At 36.8% G+C, this 19,593-nt stretch overlaps 3 protein-coding genes across 9 annotated transcripts; 2 read left to right on the top strand and 1 right to left on the bottom strand.

Moving 5' to 3' along the window:
* The first annotated feature begins 2,151 nt into the window (after positions 1 to 2,151).
* Positions 2,152 to 9,450, top strand: LOC143154255 (aminomethyltransferase, mitochondrial). Of its 2 annotated transcripts, none has more exons than XM_076326205.1 (5): positions 2,152 to 2,643; positions 5,744 to 6,084; positions 7,148 to 7,467; positions 7,527 to 7,609; positions 8,802 to 9,450. In XM_076326205.1, exons 1-5 carry the CDS (start codon positions 2,376 to 2,378, stop codon positions 9,140 to 9,142), a joined length of 1,353 nt encoding a protein of 450 aa, XP_076182320.1. In that variant the 5' UTR covers positions 2,152 to 2,375; the 3' UTR covers positions 9,143 to 9,450. The 2 variants fall into 2 exon arrangements, with proteins under 2 accessions (XP_076182320.1, XP_076182321.1); XM_076326206.1 differs by lacking the exon at positions 2,152 to 2,643 and adding an exon at positions 3,211 to 3,222.
* A 2,483-nt stretch (positions 9,451 to 11,933) lies between these two features.
* Positions 11,934 to 12,966, top strand: Cox17 (Cytochrome c oxidase copper chaperone COX17). The gene is made up of 2 exons (XM_076326277.1): positions 11,934 to 12,619; positions 12,826 to 12,966. The coding sequence occupies exons 1-2, from the start codon at positions 12,498 to 12,500 to the stop codon at positions 12,908 to 12,910; spliced, it is 207 nt and encodes a 68-aa protein (XP_076182392.1). The 5' UTR covers positions 11,934 to 12,497; the 3' UTR covers positions 12,911 to 12,966.
* A 620-nt stretch (positions 12,967 to 13,586) lies between these two features.
* Positions 13,587 to 19,480, bottom strand: LOC143154295 (zinc finger-containing ubiquitin peptidase 1). Of its 6 annotated transcripts, none has more exons than XM_076326272.1 (9): positions 18,974 to 19,480; positions 17,635 to 17,870; positions 16,762 to 17,009; positions 16,386 to 16,689; positions 15,885 to 16,312; positions 15,405 to 15,807; positions 15,205 to 15,332; positions 14,917 to 15,140; positions 13,587 to 14,823 (listed from the first exon to the last, which is right to left on the bottom strand). In XM_076326272.1, the coding sequence occupies exons 2-9, from the start codon at positions 17,838 to 17,840 to the stop codon at positions 14,779 to 14,781; spliced, it is 1,986 nt and encodes a 661-aa protein (XP_076182387.1). In that variant the 5' UTR covers positions 17,841 to 17,870; positions 18,974 to 19,480; the 3' UTR covers positions 13,587 to 14,778. The 6 variants fall into 6 exon arrangements, with proteins under 6 accessions (XP_076182387.1, XP_076182388.1, XP_076182390.1 ...); XM_076326273.1 differs by having other exon boundaries at positions 17,635 to 17,866; XM_076326275.1 differs by lacking the exon at positions 18,974 to 19,480 and adding an exon at positions 18,506 to 18,589.
* Between the last annotated feature and the right edge of the window lie 113 nt (positions 19,481 to 19,593).

The raw sequence follows: 19,593 nt of genomic DNA, 5'->3' as shown, positions 1-19,593 counted from the left end.
TTATTAATATTATTATTATTATTATTATTACGTGGTACAATAAAAATTTAATAAGCATCCGGCCTGTTTCAGTCACGTGACCGTTAACCCCACAATCCAATAGTGCCACGAGCGTGCACAACGTCTACGAGAAATTCTCTAGTTGTCTTATCGGCTTCCGACTTCAACGGCATGCTGACCTCTCTTACGTACAAAAGTAACGATAACTGACGCTCGTAGCTAGTATCGCGAGACGAAATATCAATTTATCGCGAGAGGCCCTCCTTTATCGTTTTCTCGTTGCAACATGTACGGAACACGGAATATTTGTGTCATGACTTTCGAGCACGAGTCAGGGGCGGATCGATTTATAAACAAACTAATTCCATGCAAAACTATCGCAAAAATATCCGAGTTCGTAATTATCAAACGGAACAACACACGAAAGAAATATCACTCGACGCGTACTACAATCCGACTAGTCCGTGTACTGTAATCTCCATTTTCGAACAACAATTTTTTCATATATTGACAACGAAATCTTGCAAACCAATTGCAAGCAAAACTATTGAAAAAATTCCCGAGTTCGTAATTATCAAACGGAACAACAACCGAAAGAAATATTACTCGACGCGTACTACAATCCGACTAGTCCGTGTACTGTAATCTCCATTTTCGAACAACAATTTTTTCATATATTGACAACGAAATCTTGCAAACCAATTGCAAGCAAAACTATTGAAAAAATTCCCGAGTTCGTAATTATCAAACGGAACAACACCCGAAAGAAATATTACTCGACACGTACTACAATCCGACTAGTCCGTGTAAAATAATCTCCATTTTCGAATAACAGTTTTTTCACATCGATACGAACGTTTCGATATTGACAACGAAATCTTGCAAACCAATTGCAAGCAAAACTAATGCAAAAATTCCCGAGTTCGTAATCATTAAACAGAAGAACACCCAAAAGAAATATTACTCGACGCGTACTACAATCCGACTAGTCCGTGTAAAATAATCTCCATTTTCGAATAACAGTTTTTTCACATCGATACGTACGTTTCGATATTGACAACGAAATCTTGCAAACCAATTTCAAGCAAAACTAATGCAAAAATTCCCGAGTTCGTAATCATTAAACAGAAGAACACCCAAAAGAAATATTACTCGACGCGTACTACAATCCGACTAGTCTGTGTAAAGTAATCTCCATTTTCAAATAACAGTTTTTTCACATCGATACGAACGTTTCCATACCGACAATGAAATTTTACAAACCAATTTCAAGCAAAACTATTGCAAAAATTCCCAAGTTCGTAATTATCAAACAGAAGAACACCCAAAAGAAATATTACTCGACGCGTACTACAATCCGACTAGTCTGTGTAAAGTAATCTCCATTTTCAAATAACAGTTTTTTCACATCGATACGAACGTTTCCATACCGACAATGAAATTTTACAAACCAATTTCAAGCAAAACTATTGCAAAAATTCCCAAGTTCGTAATTATCAAACAGAAGAACACCCAAAAGAAATATTACTCGACGCGTACTACAATCCGACTAGTCTGTGTAAAGTAATCTCCATTTTCAAATAACAGTTTTTTCACATCGATACGAACGTTTCCATACCGACAACGAAATTTTACAAACCAATTTCAAGCAAAACTATTGCAAAAATTCCCAAGTTCGTAATTATCAAACAGAAGAACACCCGAAAGAAATATCGCGCGACGCGTACTACAATCCGACTATTCCGTGTAAAGTAATCTCCATTTTCGAATTTTTTCACATCGATACTAATATTTCGATAATGACAACGAAATCTTTGGAACCATTATTCCCCCAATAGAAGTACCCTCGTTCGTCTCAATTCGAGATCAAAATAAAATACCTACCCCGCTTTCGTCGCTTCAAACGGGGTAATACAGTATCGGGTCTCTTCGGACCCATTGACCACTCTCGACGTACCCTCCAGAGAACTCTTCACAATCGTCGTTTTATTTGTTCGGTACAAAAAGCAATATTTACCAGAAAGATAGAAGTATCTAAAAATCGTATCGTACTAGATTCGAGTCTACTCCTACTGCACAAAATCCGCTCAAAGTATTCAGATTCCACACGCTCCTCGCGCACAATAGACGTACATACGTTTCTTCGTTTTATCTCGTTGAGATAGACTCTACGAGACAACAGCCATTGTTCGAATTTGTTAACGAGCTGTTGAATCCGCGTGACAGCGGCGCGAAGTCGAGGGGCCGATTTTCGATAGTGGATCCGTGCCTGGAAGACGTTCAGTGTCAGCGGGGTCGTCGAAAGAGGGATTAAACAGTAATCAAAACCGGCATTTTCGAATCAGTGCACGACGAACCGGTGACGAAGAAACACGATGTTCCGTTTCGGAGCTCGTGGTAAATCGATCGGCCTCGAGAGTATCGATAGATGCCTAGACACGTTGGTAAGTGCAAGAGAATCGTCGGGACTCGCGACGATTTCGAAGATGAATTCGAGTCGTGGCGCCTCGGGGCCACGTTCGAGATGTTTGATCGATTCCGAGGCAAGGTCGAACGGGAGCGAAGGTTGTCGTTCGTCGTCGACTACGACTACGACGGAGCCAAGGAAAACTTGCCTGTACGATCTTCACGTGGAAAATCGAGGTAAATACATTCTACTCTCTAAACAAACGTTATTCTATAATTGAATTTAAGATCGTATGTCTTCCACGTCGATGGAAAATCGATTTTAACTGGCACGGAAAGAACGAATGCTGGAGTCTGAATAGATAAATTTGTTAACTGGTAGGAAAAGAGTCAATGTTAGGGTGAAAGTAGATTCACGTGGAAAATCGAGGTAAATACATTCTACTCTCTAAACAAACGTTATTCTATAATTGAATTTAAGATCGTATGTCTTCCACGTCGATGGAAAATCGATTTTAACTGGCACGGAAAGAACGAATGCTGGAGTCTGAATAGATAAATTTGTTAACTGGTAGGAAAAGAGTCAATGTTAGGGTGAAAGTAGATTCACGTGGAAAATCGAGGTAAATACATTCTACTCTCTAAACAAACGTTATTCTATAATTGAATTTAAGATCGTATGTCTTCCACGTCGATGGAAAATCGATTTTAACTGGCACGGAAAGAACGAATGCTGGAGTAAGAATAGATAAATTTGTTAACTGGTAGGAAAAGAGTCAATGTTAGGGTGAAAGTAGATTCACGTGGAAAATCGAGGTAAATACATTCTACTCTCTAAACAAACGTTATTCTATAATTGAATTTAAGATCGTATGTCTTCCACGTCGATGGAAAATCGATTTTAACTGGCACGGAAAGAACGAATGCTGGATTAAGAATAGATAAATTTGTTAACTGGTAGGAAAAGAGTCAATGTTAGGGTGAAAGTAGATAAATCAAGTAATTAATATGAAAAGAGTAACTGCTCAATAAGTAAATCTTTCTCGTTTATAATACGGAGAATAATTTAATCGAGCATCGTTTTTTATTCTCGATGTAACATTTTGTAGACTTGTGTAGGATTGTGTATTAACTACTGTGAATACACTTGTCGCGTTTCACTTGTATTTTATATTTACTTCAATTTTTTTTTCAAAATTTTTTATCAGGATTGTATAATATTTAGATCGGAGAGATATCGAAACTATGTATTCGAAAATATTACACGAATTTACTCGTTTATACTAGATAGAATACATAGTATTTTATTATATTTACTTCAATTTTTTTCCAGATTTTTTATCACGATTGTATAATATTTAGATCGGAGAGATATCGAAGCTATATATTCGAAAATATTCACGAATCTGATACTCGTTTAGACTAGATAGAATATATAGTATTTTATTATATTTATTTCAATTTTTTCCCAGATTCTTTATTACGATTGTATAATATTTAAATCGGAGAGATATCGAAACTATGTATTCGAAAATATTACACAAATCTGATACTCGTCTATACTAGATAGAACCGATAATTTTTTATTTTGTAATTTTGTGCATTAAAGTCACCAAAAAGAATTTTACAAGGAACTCTATTCGCACGAAATTTCACTCCAATGTCCATTGTAGCAAACTCACTGATGATGTGTCTAATATTATCCAATAGTATTCTGTTTGTACAAACCCAGGTGCGCAAACATAGACTCGGATCAAGAACAAATTACTGGTAATCTGAGCAATAGACCATAGAATAAATCTTCGATTCCCGAATCATCGACAAATTATAGTTTTTGAAACGTGATTTGTAAGTCGCTTCGAAACATCTGCTTAAATTAAATAAACGAGTGCCAAGCAGATCGTATTATTTATAAAACATCGATGAAACGAAGAATCAGTGAACGTGTCTATTGTTTGAATCAACAATAAATAACATTTTAAAGTATATTGCTTTGGAAGATACAAATGAATTTATTTTGCCTAACGAGCAACAACTGTCACGGTTTTTATTTCGAAATAAGGCACGTTTTAAATGGAAAAGTTTCTCACTAACAATTTTGCATGTACTTAATAACTTTACATTTATCGAGGTTACCTTGTATTTTTTAAACGACAAAATGTCCTTTCTGTTTTTATATTATTACAATAATCCCTGCTTAGAAGTGAATCGACACTCCTGAGTTTGTCACTCGAAATCGGATATTGTAAAGTATTGCAATTGTTGTTTCATGATTTAATAACGATTCTCAGTAAGTTGTGTGCGTTCTCTGTATATTGTAAGAGTGAAGGTCACGTTGCGACATACCGTTAAATTTGTTCTTTTATCGGTTGTAACGTACCGCAAAAACTTTTTTATACACTTTGCTGTATAAAAAATTCAAGGTCACCTCGATACTCCTCTCCAATCGTAATGTATCTCGTTTCGATCCATTTGCATCATTAAAAAAAAACGTGAAGAACACCCTTATCGCGAAATGTTTATTATTAAATCCAAGACACAAATTTCAAAAAATAAAACAAACTTGATGTCTCACCGATTTTTGAAGATCAAAAACAAATTTTTAGTAACAACACGAATCTTCGTTTATATAATTCCTTACCCGGTAGATATATCTGAGAAATGAATTGGTAAATAAATATAATAATAATAAAAATATAACACTTTCGAATTAATCGAAACATATATGGCATAAGCTCCTTTTTATTAGGTTGTTCGGAACGTGATTTCGTTTTTTTGGTGAAAATGAAGCACAATTTTTTTAGAATGTATAAACATTTTATTAAATTATATCGAGCGTCCCTGTTTGAAGTTTTAAATACAGTATATGTGTCTAGTATAGTTGTCGATATCTATTGGGTCGTCCGGAAAGTAATTTCGTTTTCCAAAATGGAGCATATATAATTTGATAAAATGTTTATATACTCTGAAAAAATCGTGTTTTATTTTCACCAAAAAAACGTCTCGAGATACTCATTTTACAGAAATCTTTCCATTGAAAGACTTCTCGATCGCATTGTGTATAGGTAAAATATATCGAGTCGTTCGGAAAGTAATTTCGGTTTCCAAAATGGGGAATACATAATTGAATAAAATGTTTGTACACTCTGAAAAAATCGTGTTTCATTTTCACTAAGAAAAGAAAAACGAAATGACTTTCTGAACAACCCAATAAAATGTCACGAGTTAGAAGTTATTCTACGCGAGAGTTTCTAATGACTCGTGCAGAAAAAAATTCTATAAGCGTAAAATGATCTCGTAAGTTCCTTTATATTAATATCTCGAGGTAAAATTACAGGTAAAATCGTAAACTTCTCCGGATGGTTGTTGCCGGTTCAATATCAAGAATCGATAGCAGCGTCTCATCAACACACGAGGACGTTCGCGTCGTTGTTCGACGTTGGTCACATGATGCAAACGTTAGTTTCCGGTAGCAACGCCACCGAGTTTCTAGAGTCTTTGACCACCAGCGACCTGAAGAATTTAGGAAAAGGTAGCGCGGTGCTGACCGTGTTCACCAACGAGAATGGAGGCATACTGGACGATCTGATCGTCACGAAGGACGACGAAGACAAGTACTTCGTGGTGTCAAATGCCGGAAGAAGGGACGAGGACTCGCAGTTGCTGGTCCAACGACAGGTAAACGATCTCTCTGGTAGAAAATTAACACTACGTTCTACATTCGACTCCAAACGAATTGTTTCTGAATCTAAAAGACACCTACGTCGATAATTGACAGTCACGAGGATCAATATTGTTTCTGAATTTAAAAGACACCTACGTCGATTATTGTCAGCCATGAGGATCAACCCTTTGCACTCGAAGCTTTTCTGCTACCAGAAACTAACACCTTGATGAAATCCTAATTAATTTCAAACGGAACATTTTCGTTCCAACGTTTCATATACATATGTTCACGTCTTGCAAGAAAGGAGTAACTGAATTTTAATTTCAATTCCAAACCATGATGGTTTTTCGAATTGGAGAAAGTATACCGAATTAAATGGCGATCGAGGGTTAATAGAATTTCTTCGCGGATTCGTACATGTATACCGTGTAGGAATAAAGAATAAATAAACTATTTAAGTATAACTTACCTCTGACTGGAAGTCCTGTGACAGGAATACAAGAAAAGTGGAAAGGGTACACCTACAGTGTGTCCCAATCATCACCGGTCGATTTGAATTTCCCGCTATTTTTAAAACGTCGAACCGATTAACTTGAAACTCGACGTATGTCATCTAAACGTAAAAGGTAGCCATCTGGAAGATATCTTATTCAGTTATTAACTCCCAAGTTTGCACTTTTAAATAAAAAGAAGAATATCAAGATTACTTACATCGTTTGAGTTTTATTCAACAAGTAAATCGACCGGTGACGATTGGGACACCCTTTACTCTCACGTACAGTGATTCCGTGGGTTTCTTTTGCCTTTTTGCAAAATTCAAGCAAAATCTTATTTGTATGTCACTATCCAACCCCTCGATAATAAATTTCAACAGCGTACGAAGGATGTTCCTCGACCTTTAATAAACAAATCGTTATTATTAAAACATCTATTGCAATTTAATAACGATTCCTAGTACGTTGTGTGTAAGAGTCACGTCCCAGATTTTGGAACGTAATTCAAATTTTTGAATAATTAATTTACCGTAACGTCCCTATGTGAGATTACTATTCTCAAAAGTGTCTTCCGTTTCAGCAAGACTTCAAGGATCGAGGCAAGCCCGTGGACCTAGAGTTCCTGGATCCTTTGCAGCAAGGTCTGATCGCGTTACAGGGACCCACAGCAGCGATGACTCTTCAATCGTTGGTGAAAATCAGCTTGCACGATTTGAGATTCATGAGCAGCGTGGAGACCAAAGTATTAGGGAGTCGAATCAGAGTGTCTCGTTGCGGATACACGGGTGAGGACGGTTTTGAAATCTCTACACCGGTCAATATTGCCAGCATCCTGGTTAAGAGGATCTTGGAAACGTCGGACACCAAATTGGCGGGTCTTGGTGCCAGAGACAGTTTAAGGTAAACTTCCAATCGGCGATCTATCGATCTGAATCGACGTTTCATGCGAATTCTTGCAGGCTGGAAGCTGGTCTATGCCTGTATGGACACGACATAAACGAGAACACCACACCGGTCGAGGCTGGACTTACTTGGCTAGTAGGTTGGTACAAGAAGAACTTGAAAATTATCTCTTTATAGATAACACCCGTTAGTAGCCACTGTAGCAGTAGCAATCTTATAGTTGAAGATGTCAAAGTCCTTTGATCACCATCTTGGTATATTATTGAGTTCATTGGAAAGTTATTTCGTTTTCTAAAATTGAGTATAGAGGAATATTTATTTATTTATTTTTCAATAATGAAAAATTAATGTTTCATCAATTAATCAAACATTTTATTAATATAATTTAATAGAATTGGATATTTAGTAGATTTAATCAAATGGTTATACACTCTAAAAAAATCGTGTCTCATTTCCACCGAAAGAAACAAGATGACTTTCCGAACGACCCAATAGTTTCTACTATTCCAAAATATAGTCTCTACGAATTTATGTTTGTCGAGTTGTTGTCACTCGCAACTTAAATTGCATGACCAGTAAAATGACGACAGAGAGACTAATATTTAGGGCGTGCAATGATACAATACTCAAAAGTATCCTACGATCGATATTCAGAGACATCCAAGAACATTTAGAGAATATTTGGACATCCAAGAACATTTAGAGAATATATTTAGACATCCAAGAACATTTAGAGAATATATTTAGACATCCAAGAACATTTGGAGAATATATTTAGACATCCAAGAACATTTATAGAATATTTAGACATCCAAGAACATGTAGAGAATACTTAGACATTCAAGAACATTTATAGAATATTTAGACATCCAAGAACATGTAGAGAATATTTAGATATCCAAGAACATTTAGAGAATATTTAGACATTCAAGAACATTTATAGAATATTTAGATATCCACGAACATTTATAGAATATATTTAGACATCCAAGAACATTTAGAGAATATTCAGACATCCAAGAACATTTAGAGAATATTTAGACATCCAGGAACATTTAGAGAATATTCAGACATCCAAGAACATTTAGAGAATACTTAGACATTCAAGAACATTTAGAGAATATTTAGACATCGAAGAACATTTAGAGAATATTTAGACATCCAAGAACATTTAGAGAATATTTAGACATCCAAGAACATTTAAAGAAAATTTACCTATCTTTTCCTTGAAAGATAGATAAACCATCCTGTATAGTACATGTAGCAGAAGATGTAGAAGATATTTTTCTTGAAAAATTTTTGTAAATAAACAAGTGTCATTTTTGTTTCAGCCAAGAGGAGGAGGGAAGAGGCAAATTTCCCAGGTGCTGAAAAGATACTGTCGCAAATCAAATTATGTAACACGAAGAAACGAGTAGGTTTAATGTTGAATCACGGTCCACCAGCCAGAGAAGGAGCGGCCATTTTGACACCGGAAGGTGAACGCGTGGGTAAAGTCACTTCCGGTGGGCCCAGTCCAACCCTTGGACGACCCATTGCCATGGGATATGTGCCCCCAAAACTAGCTCAGTACGGTGGTGGAGTGCTAGTTGAAGTTCGAGGGAAAACTTACAAAGCTGTAGTGACGAAAATGCCTTTTGTTAAAACAAACTATTACACGATTACGCGATAAACGTATATCTTTGTTTTGCCTTGTAAAATTCGAAATTGGGTACAAAGTTAGACACCTGGCTATACGAAACAATTTCTACAACGATTCAATCATTTTTGGCGGATTTGAATTTTATCCTGTAACAAAAATAAAGATTTTGATATTTTTTATTATACTTAAACAACACGAGTGTTTTGCCAATGGTTTGACAAGTTTTTTACGTTAAAAATGAGTCCAAACACGACCCCATTTGAACTATTCTTAATTTTAGAAAATTTCAAATTTTTTGAAAATAAAACCATTTATGTTTCTTATAACTGTACAATACTGTACAGGTAGAACGCTAGAAAAATTTTGTCTACGTTTAATTGATTGTTTCAAACTACAATTATTTATTAATATATATTATTTTACTATTTTTCAATGCAACAAATTTTAACTTTTTCAAGAATTCTTCATCGAAAATTATATTCTATACACTGTATAAATATGTAAGTATTATATATTATTACGTATAAGTCTAGACACGAAATGTACGGACTAATTTTGACTACTTTAAATATTTTTACTACTGTGTAAAATAAGAGATTAAAAGATCAACTTAATGTTTCTAAATAAAACGACCGGTTTTTTACAGTTCGAAAAATTACAATATTACCTTGATATTTCGGAAAATATAAGACATAACAAAATTGGAATGCAAAATGTTTCTACAACGTCAATAAATAACGAGCTACTTTAGGTGATCATTCTGATTAACTCACTCAGTATATGTGTATCTAACGTAAAGCAAATGTGTAATGTATTTAAAGGAGTAATTAAGACTGTATAAATATTTTATTAATGCTTCTTGAAATGAATTTTCTCGCCAGCATATTTGCACGAGATTCAGATTTCGATTGCTTCTAAAATAAATATGTAACGTGCTCTGGTCGTATTTAGTTTCTATTCCCAATATTAAAAGTGCTGGAATGTTCTTTCATTTTTAATCGATACGATGAATGTCACATGAAAAATGTTCAAGAGGCTCTGGAGTACTTGCATAATGGAATAGAAAGTTCTATTGAATCCATACTCATCTATTTTATACCTCGTTAGTATTTATATCTTACATTTCTCCTATTCAAAAACGGATCATGAAATGGTATAGCCATCTAGCGGTAAAAGAGTTGAACTATCCTATTAGATCGAATTATAGAACTAGTGTCGCCATCTATCAATAATGAGACGAAACTTTTGACTAAATGAATGTTTGCGGTGAAGTACAGGTCGCGCCATCTAGTAGCGATGGGTTGTATTACTACAGATGATATATACGATGAACAGTGCAGGAAATGTTTTTTTATCACCCGTATTATCGATTTAGAATAAAGTAAAATTATAATGCTAAAAGTGGTTAGAATTAAAACTAATTATACCGATAGTTACTTATACAAAAATTATCCAAATTTGGAACGATCTAGATCCAACAGGTGTACTTGTACAAAAAGAATACAATTAACATATGTACATAAATTTTACGATCGATTTTTTAGGTGTAAAATTTACTTTCATTATTTACGAACATTTAACGTCGTGAAACTTTTCGTAACAAATTGAATATAAACAGGAAAATTTGTTTAATCGGTTCAAGGTTGTCAACAAGACGTCACTAATATCAATAAAGATTATGACAAGTTCCGGCAGCGGATAACGACATCTGGTACCAGATAATACCGTTGTCTTTGAAACTTCACACTCGATCAATTGCAAATGACTTGGAAGAAATACAACAAAAGACGAGGAGATAGCATCGCGCTTTGTTCGTTTGTTCATAGGCAAGACAGTTGGTCCATTGTTCTGCTGAACCAGAGAAATATTGCTTTGTTTAAAATAAAAAGTACATATTGTATTCTGTAGTCAATTCAATAAAGGAAAGTCAAGCATTCAAGAGTTCTTATAGAATAAACAATTTTATCTTGTAAAATATACTATATAATGTTTTCCAAAAACGATAAGTTTGATATATGTAACTATAAACAATGTACAGAAACAAATTTTTTACCTTTACTATGGAGTTTGATGATTCCGTTGAATATACGTATATAGTTCCCAGAATGACCGTTCTTTAACGAGAGGTCCTTTGAAAATCAATACCTTAGGAGGTCGGTATTTCAGATCTTATGACACCACTCCTGTAAGATATTTTGTTTATAGTATTAATACAAACAAACGATATTTTTTCGTGTTACACCGATTGGTTCCCTTATTATTTTCGTGTCACTTCTAATATCATCGACTGGAATAAACTGTCAATGCTATTAGATGTAGAAATTAAAACAAAATGATATTTACAACCATTATTTGTACAATAGATATTATTAATAAATGTAATTATTAGAAATCAAGATTCCAACATTATCGGTTCATATTAGTATGAAATTACAACGTTACCAGCGGTAAGAAATAAAATTAAATATAGTGAGAATTATTTATCCTGGAAATTAGTAGAGTATGGATCGATCTGTTATAACGTATAGAATAACTTTTAAAACAAATAACTTTTAAAATAAATAAGATAAATAAAATATAGAATATTATCTCGTATCGATAACAAAGCACAGAGACACCTGTTCCTGACTACACCTGACACCTGGTGTAGATCTTAGGAAACATAGAACATAAAAGATATTCTTAAACGTTTATAATGGGTAACAGCACATTTTAAAATTGTGCCATACATCATACGGTAGTATACTGTTTAATTTTTTTTTATTCCACTCCTATTTTTCTGCTTTCTTCTTCCTTTCGAGTATTCTATACTTTTCATCCTTCTTTGATAAATGGTAAATACAGTCTCGCGGATACTTGCCAGTTTTCAAACATTGCGCCCAAATGCAATGAACCTAACCTATGAATGACGTCCCGGGACGCCTTCAACATCTAAACGTTACACATAACTTGCATACTACTCATACGTAACAATTTTCTGAAATCGTTTGATAAAAACTAGCGACAAGTGTATTTACGTGTTTATTTTATGTAATATTCAGTACAATACGTCGTTTAAATATTGTACATAGATACTTGATACATTGTGCGAGTCCTAAGTCAGAACTAAATCGATCAATATAGATACCTTGACTGTACAGTGACGCAACTATAGATCTGTAAATATATTAATTTTGATTCTAAATATTTATTTTAATTTTAAAAGATTAAATTGCAAATTAAACGAATTTTGCGAGTTCTTTAAATTTCGTGAAAATTGCCTCTTAGAGGCGCATGCGGGTTTGAGTCACAGCTGAGGATCACCTGTACACATGTGAATTGATGTGATAGTTTGAGAATATTGCACTGCCTTTTGTAAACATTTTCATTTTCATAAAATAATACAATGGGTAACATCATTAACAAACCAAATCAAGTAAAGGCAGAACCAATGGAAGCAAAAAAAAGCGAGAAACCCCTCAAACCTTGTTGCGCTTGTCCTGAAACAAAAAACATAAGAGATGAGTGGTAGGTACATTATTATAATAATTACAAGTTTATATTCTTATGTAAAATACTTTTAAAGGATAACAACTCGTGGTATTTGATATTAATAATTGCTGTTCTAGTTCATTTACCGATGTCTTTAAATACATAACCTTCTCTGTACAGTTTGTACATGTGAATTCAATGATACATTTTTATTTTTAACTAGAAAAACATTTACTTTCCAGCATTATCACTAAAGGGGAAGAAAATTGCAAACATTTAATAGAAGCGCATAAAGCTTGCATGCGAAGTTTAGGATTTAACATATAAATGTAAAGTGTACACTATTTTAGAAGATATTAATAAATGCTCAGGTTGTAAAGATTTGTTAAAGGATTTAAGTTGTATTGAATAATAAAGTTAATTAGTACCAAAATAAAGTGACTATATTAAAACTTCTGCATTTTATAAATAAATACTTTGATTTATATCAAATGTATTATTTATTTTAAATATTTTATGGAAATGCTTAATATGTAAAATTAAACATCTTGGGAACTAACATGTTTGTTGTAAGTGGTATAAAACAATTGTTGGTAAATTGGGAATTCTAACAAAGCATATATTTTAATTTGACGTGTGGTTAATACGAAGTTTTCTTTTTACACTTGGGTAACAATTCCACAGCTCGATTTATCCAAACACTCTGAAACGATTAACGTGTTCTCAATTTGTATACAGCAAAATTCAATACAAGTAATAATTATCTTATATCTTTGCTGTCAGTCATAATTATTGCGTATGGTCCTACTGAGCAGAAAGACAATTTTTATCCAATTAGTGCACAAATTATGAAAGCTATAAAACAATGATACAACTTCATAATAATGAACATCAAATTTTTCAATGGTCTCAAATATTTGTAACTATAATAAACTATATATGTATATATATATAGTATCAGTACAATTTATGAGATATAACAAGTGTAATAATAATAATAATGACAATAATAATAATAATAATAATAATAATTGTAATAATTTGCTAAATCATGTAACTTTTTTAAATGTACAATATAAATAACAAGTAAATGGACTGTAGTTACTTCCTTTTCTTCTTTTCGGTCACAGCATTGCATTGAACTTACAAGCTAAGGTATGGGTTGCCTTAAATTAATTGAATAATTAAATAGAATATTTGTAATTAGTATGAAAGTAGTTGTACTTTATGTATGAGTGAGTGAAATACAATATAACGAAGAGTGTGCAAGTATGTGTATACGTATACATAGATAAACTTATATAGAATATATGGAAATACGTCGTTTATTCTTGTAGACACTCCAAAACTATATAAAAGCAGCGATAATTAAAATATATCGGAGAATAACTTTCGTAACCGTATATAAAATTTTATCGTACTGCGCGTCGTATTATTACTGGTAGTTTTATCGACTAAAAATTGACAACATTTTGACAACAAAGTTTATTAAAAATGTAGAGTACAGGTGAGACAAGGTAAGCGCGGACAATGGTTTCTGTAATGTTTCGACTGTATGGAGTGCCTTCAAAAATATTTATAATCGGTGATTGATTAGCGTTAAATCGATAACAGCATCACAGCTACGAAAGAGTCTTGTTTTACAAGCTCTGCCATGGCTTTTTCGCTGATGCAACCGACCGGCGTAGGACGATTGGTCGACTAAAAATTAGCACAGCCTGTTCGGTGCGACGAAAATTGAGCAGAACATTGTGGACAAGAAATGGCGATCGAATTAGTTCTATCTTTTAGATACTCCATCGCTGAAACTTTCATTCCCAAGCACACATCGTAATATAGTATTTCCAGAGCTGATCACTGATTTAAAAAAAGATCAATACGCGCGACATATAGAATTGTGTTTAGAAATTACAACTTTTGTGGTTCCTCGTTATTTAAATTCAGCTCCAAAACTCTCAACTGCGACGCAGGCTTAAGATATACACGATCCGAGGAGCCAGTCGACTTATGACGGCTAAAAGATGCAAGAATATATTGTTAAATAATATTTCTGCAACTACTACGGTGGAGCAAATCTCCTAATGATAAAACCTAGAACATTGCGATCAGGTAACTTTAAGGATGCTGGACAAAATTGGTTTGAGGCAGTCTATCGTCTTTCCACAAGATTTAACTCCTTTTCGGGTCAGCAAATCTCACCTATCTTGGGGTACACGGATCAAACGTAATACTTTGCTTTGCTGAAAAACGTTCAAGTTTGATTGGTTTACACTATGTGAAAAGCTTTCGTAAACAATTAATTAATGCATAAGAAACGTGCAAAAGTTTCTTACTTGATACTCTAATTCGGTTTCCATGATACCGGTAACTGCAACAACTTGATACTGCCTCGCTTTCATTGCCGCGATCGATTTTCGTACCAAACGCATTGCACCGAGTGCACTACTTGTGCTATTAAATTGTGCCATTTGTGCTGGACTATGACTTGGATCAAGTACTAACATAGTTATCGAACCGTCTCTTAATTGTTCTACTCCTATTATTGTTCTACTATGACCTGCAAATAACGGTAAAATTTCACGTTTAAATTTTACTTTTATTTACAATTTCTAAATACTCACCTTGATGCTGTAAATAAAGGGGTGGCTTGAAATCGTCGCACCGTTGGAAATACTGCAAAACCCAATTAAACATTTCCGGATGTCCGCCATCGGAATTGGTTGGCCTATAAAAATCTACCAGCTGACACCTGCACGATAATAAAAATGATATATAGTCGAATACGATTCTAATAACCGGATGTGAAAATTGTAGAACGTACTTTATTCTCAAACTAGACAACAGTATGACTACTTCCGTGGGACCAATCCATTTTCTAGTGTTCACCAATTTCCCGCCTAACTGCTCTGCTCCTTGAGTATCGAAACCCTGAGCCCATGCCCATTCTATCATCTTCTGAAGTCTAGAGATCGACGGTATAGAACTTCGGAGCGGATTTTTGGTAGAACTACCACTACCCAGGCCAGAACTCCATGCTTTATAAACTAACTCATTGTACCCTGTATGTTGTAAAAGCGATGAAATTAACATTTGTAAATTTCTATACCCACATCCCCAGCCCTTGTCTCCGTAGGTAGTGGCGTAATGATCTACGGTGGAACACATCCAGGTGCTCAACACGTTACTACATGCTTGGCTGACAGCTCGTATCTTTGAAACAAGACCTACGGAAAATTGAAAGATTTATTTACGGCACTCTTAATACCGTAACAAAAGCAGTTTTCAAAACTAAAACTATTACCTCGTGTACAAGAGCTGCCATCGTCTATGCCGCTACTCTCGGCTACTCTAAGTTCGGTTTGCCTTTCGTAATAATCAGCAATCGTCATTTCACCCGAATACACAGCCCGCTGCATATTAGTGACGCTTTGTTCTCTAAAATTGCCCTGATTGTCCATCCCGTATTGTGCTCTTAGCATTTCAAATTCTCGCTGTTCGCGCAATTTTCTAACTTCTTTCTCGCGCCTTTCCATATCCTTTGCCAGCAATCTGTCGGTAGACAAATCTGGAGTTATGGGAGACGGAGTATTCTTTTTGCTGAAATGTTCTTCGATGTGGGCAGTTAAGTCGTCGTTGGTTTTAAACGAAGTACTAAAGCAAACTGGACATGCCGTAGTATCACTGCCAATGGTCGCTATATCAGACTGCGAAGCCGCACCATTTGCAGGACTATATGGAAAAGAGAGAGCTGGTAGAACGATCGATCGTTGTTAATACGAGGTATCGATAAATTTAATCTTACCTTAAAATATCTTTGTGCTCTATGTTGACGTGTAACTCGAGATCAGAAGAATTAGGAAAAGACGTGATACAGAGGGGGCAGTTAAAGACACCATCGCGCGATGGCGGAGATTCTGGTGGAAAGGACGGCGAAGTGAGATCAAAATGTTGTCGATTGATGTGCTCTTCTAGCCTCAATGGACTGTCGGAACTGTACGGACACATAGGACACTCTTGAACGGGAAGTTTTGGCGAAGCATGAGAACGCAACTGCAGATTTAGGCCCGAACGCAGCGGAGAACCGTGCCCAGCTGCTCCTTCTATTACTGAAATACAATCTTGGATCGTTTCTTGCGTTCCTAGTTACGAGATTAAGGTTCTATTAAACTTCTCGATACCGTTATTAACATTTCCAGTGTTGTTATTATTATTGTTATTATTCACATTAGAACTAGAATTCTGTGGCTCTGACTTTGGTAGTTCCTGCTGCTGTTTAACGCGTGGACTGGACGAACTGCTCCACCCATTTTGAAGAAGAGGTGGGCGTAAAGACATGGATGGAGAAGGACCACGACATTCGTCGTGCCTATGATCGTCTGCCAACGAATCATCGTCGATAAATGCCATCAAGTCATTCTCTGGGGTACTACGACAAAAAAAAAAATACATATTATTGCACAAGAATATTAGGAAGGGCTGACAAACGTACATATATACAAATAAAGTAAAAATTGAATACTTCTCACAGAGAAGAGTTAATTCTGCTTTTCGCTTTCAGATATTTATCATCTTTTACATACAAAATTCCAACTAGGCATGCTACGGCGAAGTAATTTTATTTAAAGTAGCACAGAAATATGTACAATATCAAACATTTAACAATTTCCCATCCTTCGTTCGACAAACGTAAAGAAATTTTATCTGGGCTAGGTAAAATGTAACACGAATTAGCTATAGCCTTCAAATAAAAATGCCATAAAACGTAAATATAAAAAATATTTCTTCTTCGCACTAGAACTTTGACTCACTTTTGCACTTCCAACCGTACTCGAGTGATTTACACGATCAGAGTCCTGTTATCGATACAGATTTACAGATCGCTGTTACAGGAATCAAAAATTGTTTAACGTACAAAAATAGCGACATCTAAGGCTTTCCTTTGCCGCCATTTTCCACGCGGTCGGAACGATTTAAACACCTTACGGCTCGTTTAAAGCATAGAAACAAATGCATCGCGTTACAAATTGAACGTACAATAGAGAAAAATATACCTTGGTGTCAAGTAATCCAGATGAGCACTGTTCACGTGGGCCAACATTTCCGTCGGCGAAATTTCTCCCAAATCGCAAAAGGGACAATTTGCGGCTCCTTGAAGATGATAGAACACCATATGAGACCTCATCTCCTCGTCGTTGAAGCCCTCCAGGCCGCAAATCTCGCACGTGTAATTCATTTCAGGTGGTTTGGAGGTCGCCATTTTTATTGCGTACAATCAACACTTACCTACCTTTAACGAGGACGGAAATGCGCATTATTAAATTTGCAAGTGAACAAATTCGGGCTACGATTAATGCAATTAAGACAAACCCAATGTGTTTTACCGGAACGGAACTTTTCGAACGAAACGGACGCAATTAAAAAGTAAACCTTTCGAGGGATGCAACTAGTGCTCGGTGCGTATGGGAGAATTACTATTGTAACCACGCATCGTGTTACGGTCCTCTCTCTCCCGTTCGGGGAGACGCATAGAAAGAGCCAGCTGGTCTAGACGGACCGACTCGTACCCGTGCATCGAAAACGCACCGTCGAGTATTTTCTTCGGTGAATCGATAATTGAATTCAGGGTCGCGTGCAAGTGTTCGCGCTTACACCCGTTAGATTCGTCGCGAATCGCGTTCCGCGAGATCATCGGTCCCCGGTCTCGGTAATATCAACACGAACGAAACAAACGCACGGCCCGAATCGTTTCCGGATCGCATTGTGCCGCGACTCGAGCGTTTGATTTATCGCACTCGCGGCTCGTCCCGTGCTGCGACCATATGCCCGGGTGGAGGGGGAACGGAAGACGTCCACGACACGGTAGCCCACGTTCGCCTATTCCCCCGTCTACCAGGAAATGCAACCGCGACGACGACCTCTCACCTCCGCAACTCGGTTCGCCCGTGTTCCGATAAGCTAGACCGGGTTCTCGCGAGTCAATCAATGCGTTCGCGTCGCCGGCGTCTAGGGTATCATTATTTGTTTTCTCGTACGGAGCTTCGATTGGAGAACCGCGACGACGATGGCGACGTCGATGACGACCACCACCGACGGACGGGGGTGAACCGTGTACGCGCGTGTGTGCGTCTGCGTATGCGTGACTACGCGCGCGTGTGTGTGCGCGCGGGCGCGCGCCTGTGTGTGCACTTCCCGATACCGTTCTCGTCGAAGAGGAGCTCGCGTGTCTTTTCACTCGCTCGGCCCTCGAGTAAACTAGGCCAACCAGTAATTCGCAGAGGAAAGGAGTGCACACACATCGGATTGCTGGGTTGGGTTGACCCATTTAAGAGGCCGTGCACTCTTGACTCGCGTTCGTAACTCGACCGTGAGTTCGGGTACCTCGACACTCACCGCTTTAATCAGGATCTATCTATCGTACGGCCAGGTTGCGCTCTTTTTTTTTTGCGACACTGTTTTTCTCCTACCGCGACACACCAAGGCGTCCGTGCAGGCCGGAGTGCCTAACACGGCGCCTCGTTTGCCTCCATATGGACAGCGCCAATACACCCCAACACTTTCGCGGAAACAGTTTCTCGTCCCGCCACCCTACCCTGTCGACTCTCCGCCACTCGTCTCTACGGAGGGTCGCGGTTGTGCTGGCGAACCTTGCCGAAGGCGCTACCGTCGCCACCACCCTCGTTGCACGCGGTCGGTAAGCTGAAAAGCGGCGCGCGTTCCGTAACTCTCGGCCCGCCGGTTTTCCATTTGACTTGATACGCGCGACCCTAACCGAGCTCACCGCGACCCTCGAACTCTAACCGCGACTCTTGATCCCCTGTAATTTCGTACGCGACACCTACGAACGATTTTCGTTTTACTCGTTTCAACAGTAACGAAATACAACTGCACGACAGTTGGTGAAAATTCCACCGATCGCGATCCGCTCGCACGTATCTCGAATCACCGAGGCCACGGAGGATTTTGTCGCGCGAACCGTGGCGAATTTTCAACCGAACAAATAGCACATATAT

Source organism: Ptiloglossa arizonensis, chromosome 14, assembly GCF_051014685.1.
Source record: "Ptiloglossa arizonensis isolate GNS036 chromosome 14, iyPtiAriz1_principal, whole genome shotgun sequence".
Classification (NCBI taxonomy): Eukaryota; Metazoa; Arthropoda; class Insecta; order Hymenoptera; family Colletidae; genus Ptiloglossa; species Ptiloglossa arizonensis.
The sequence above is the reverse complement of the archived record's forward strand: the minus strand, read 5'-3'. Positions and strand labels throughout refer to the sequence as shown.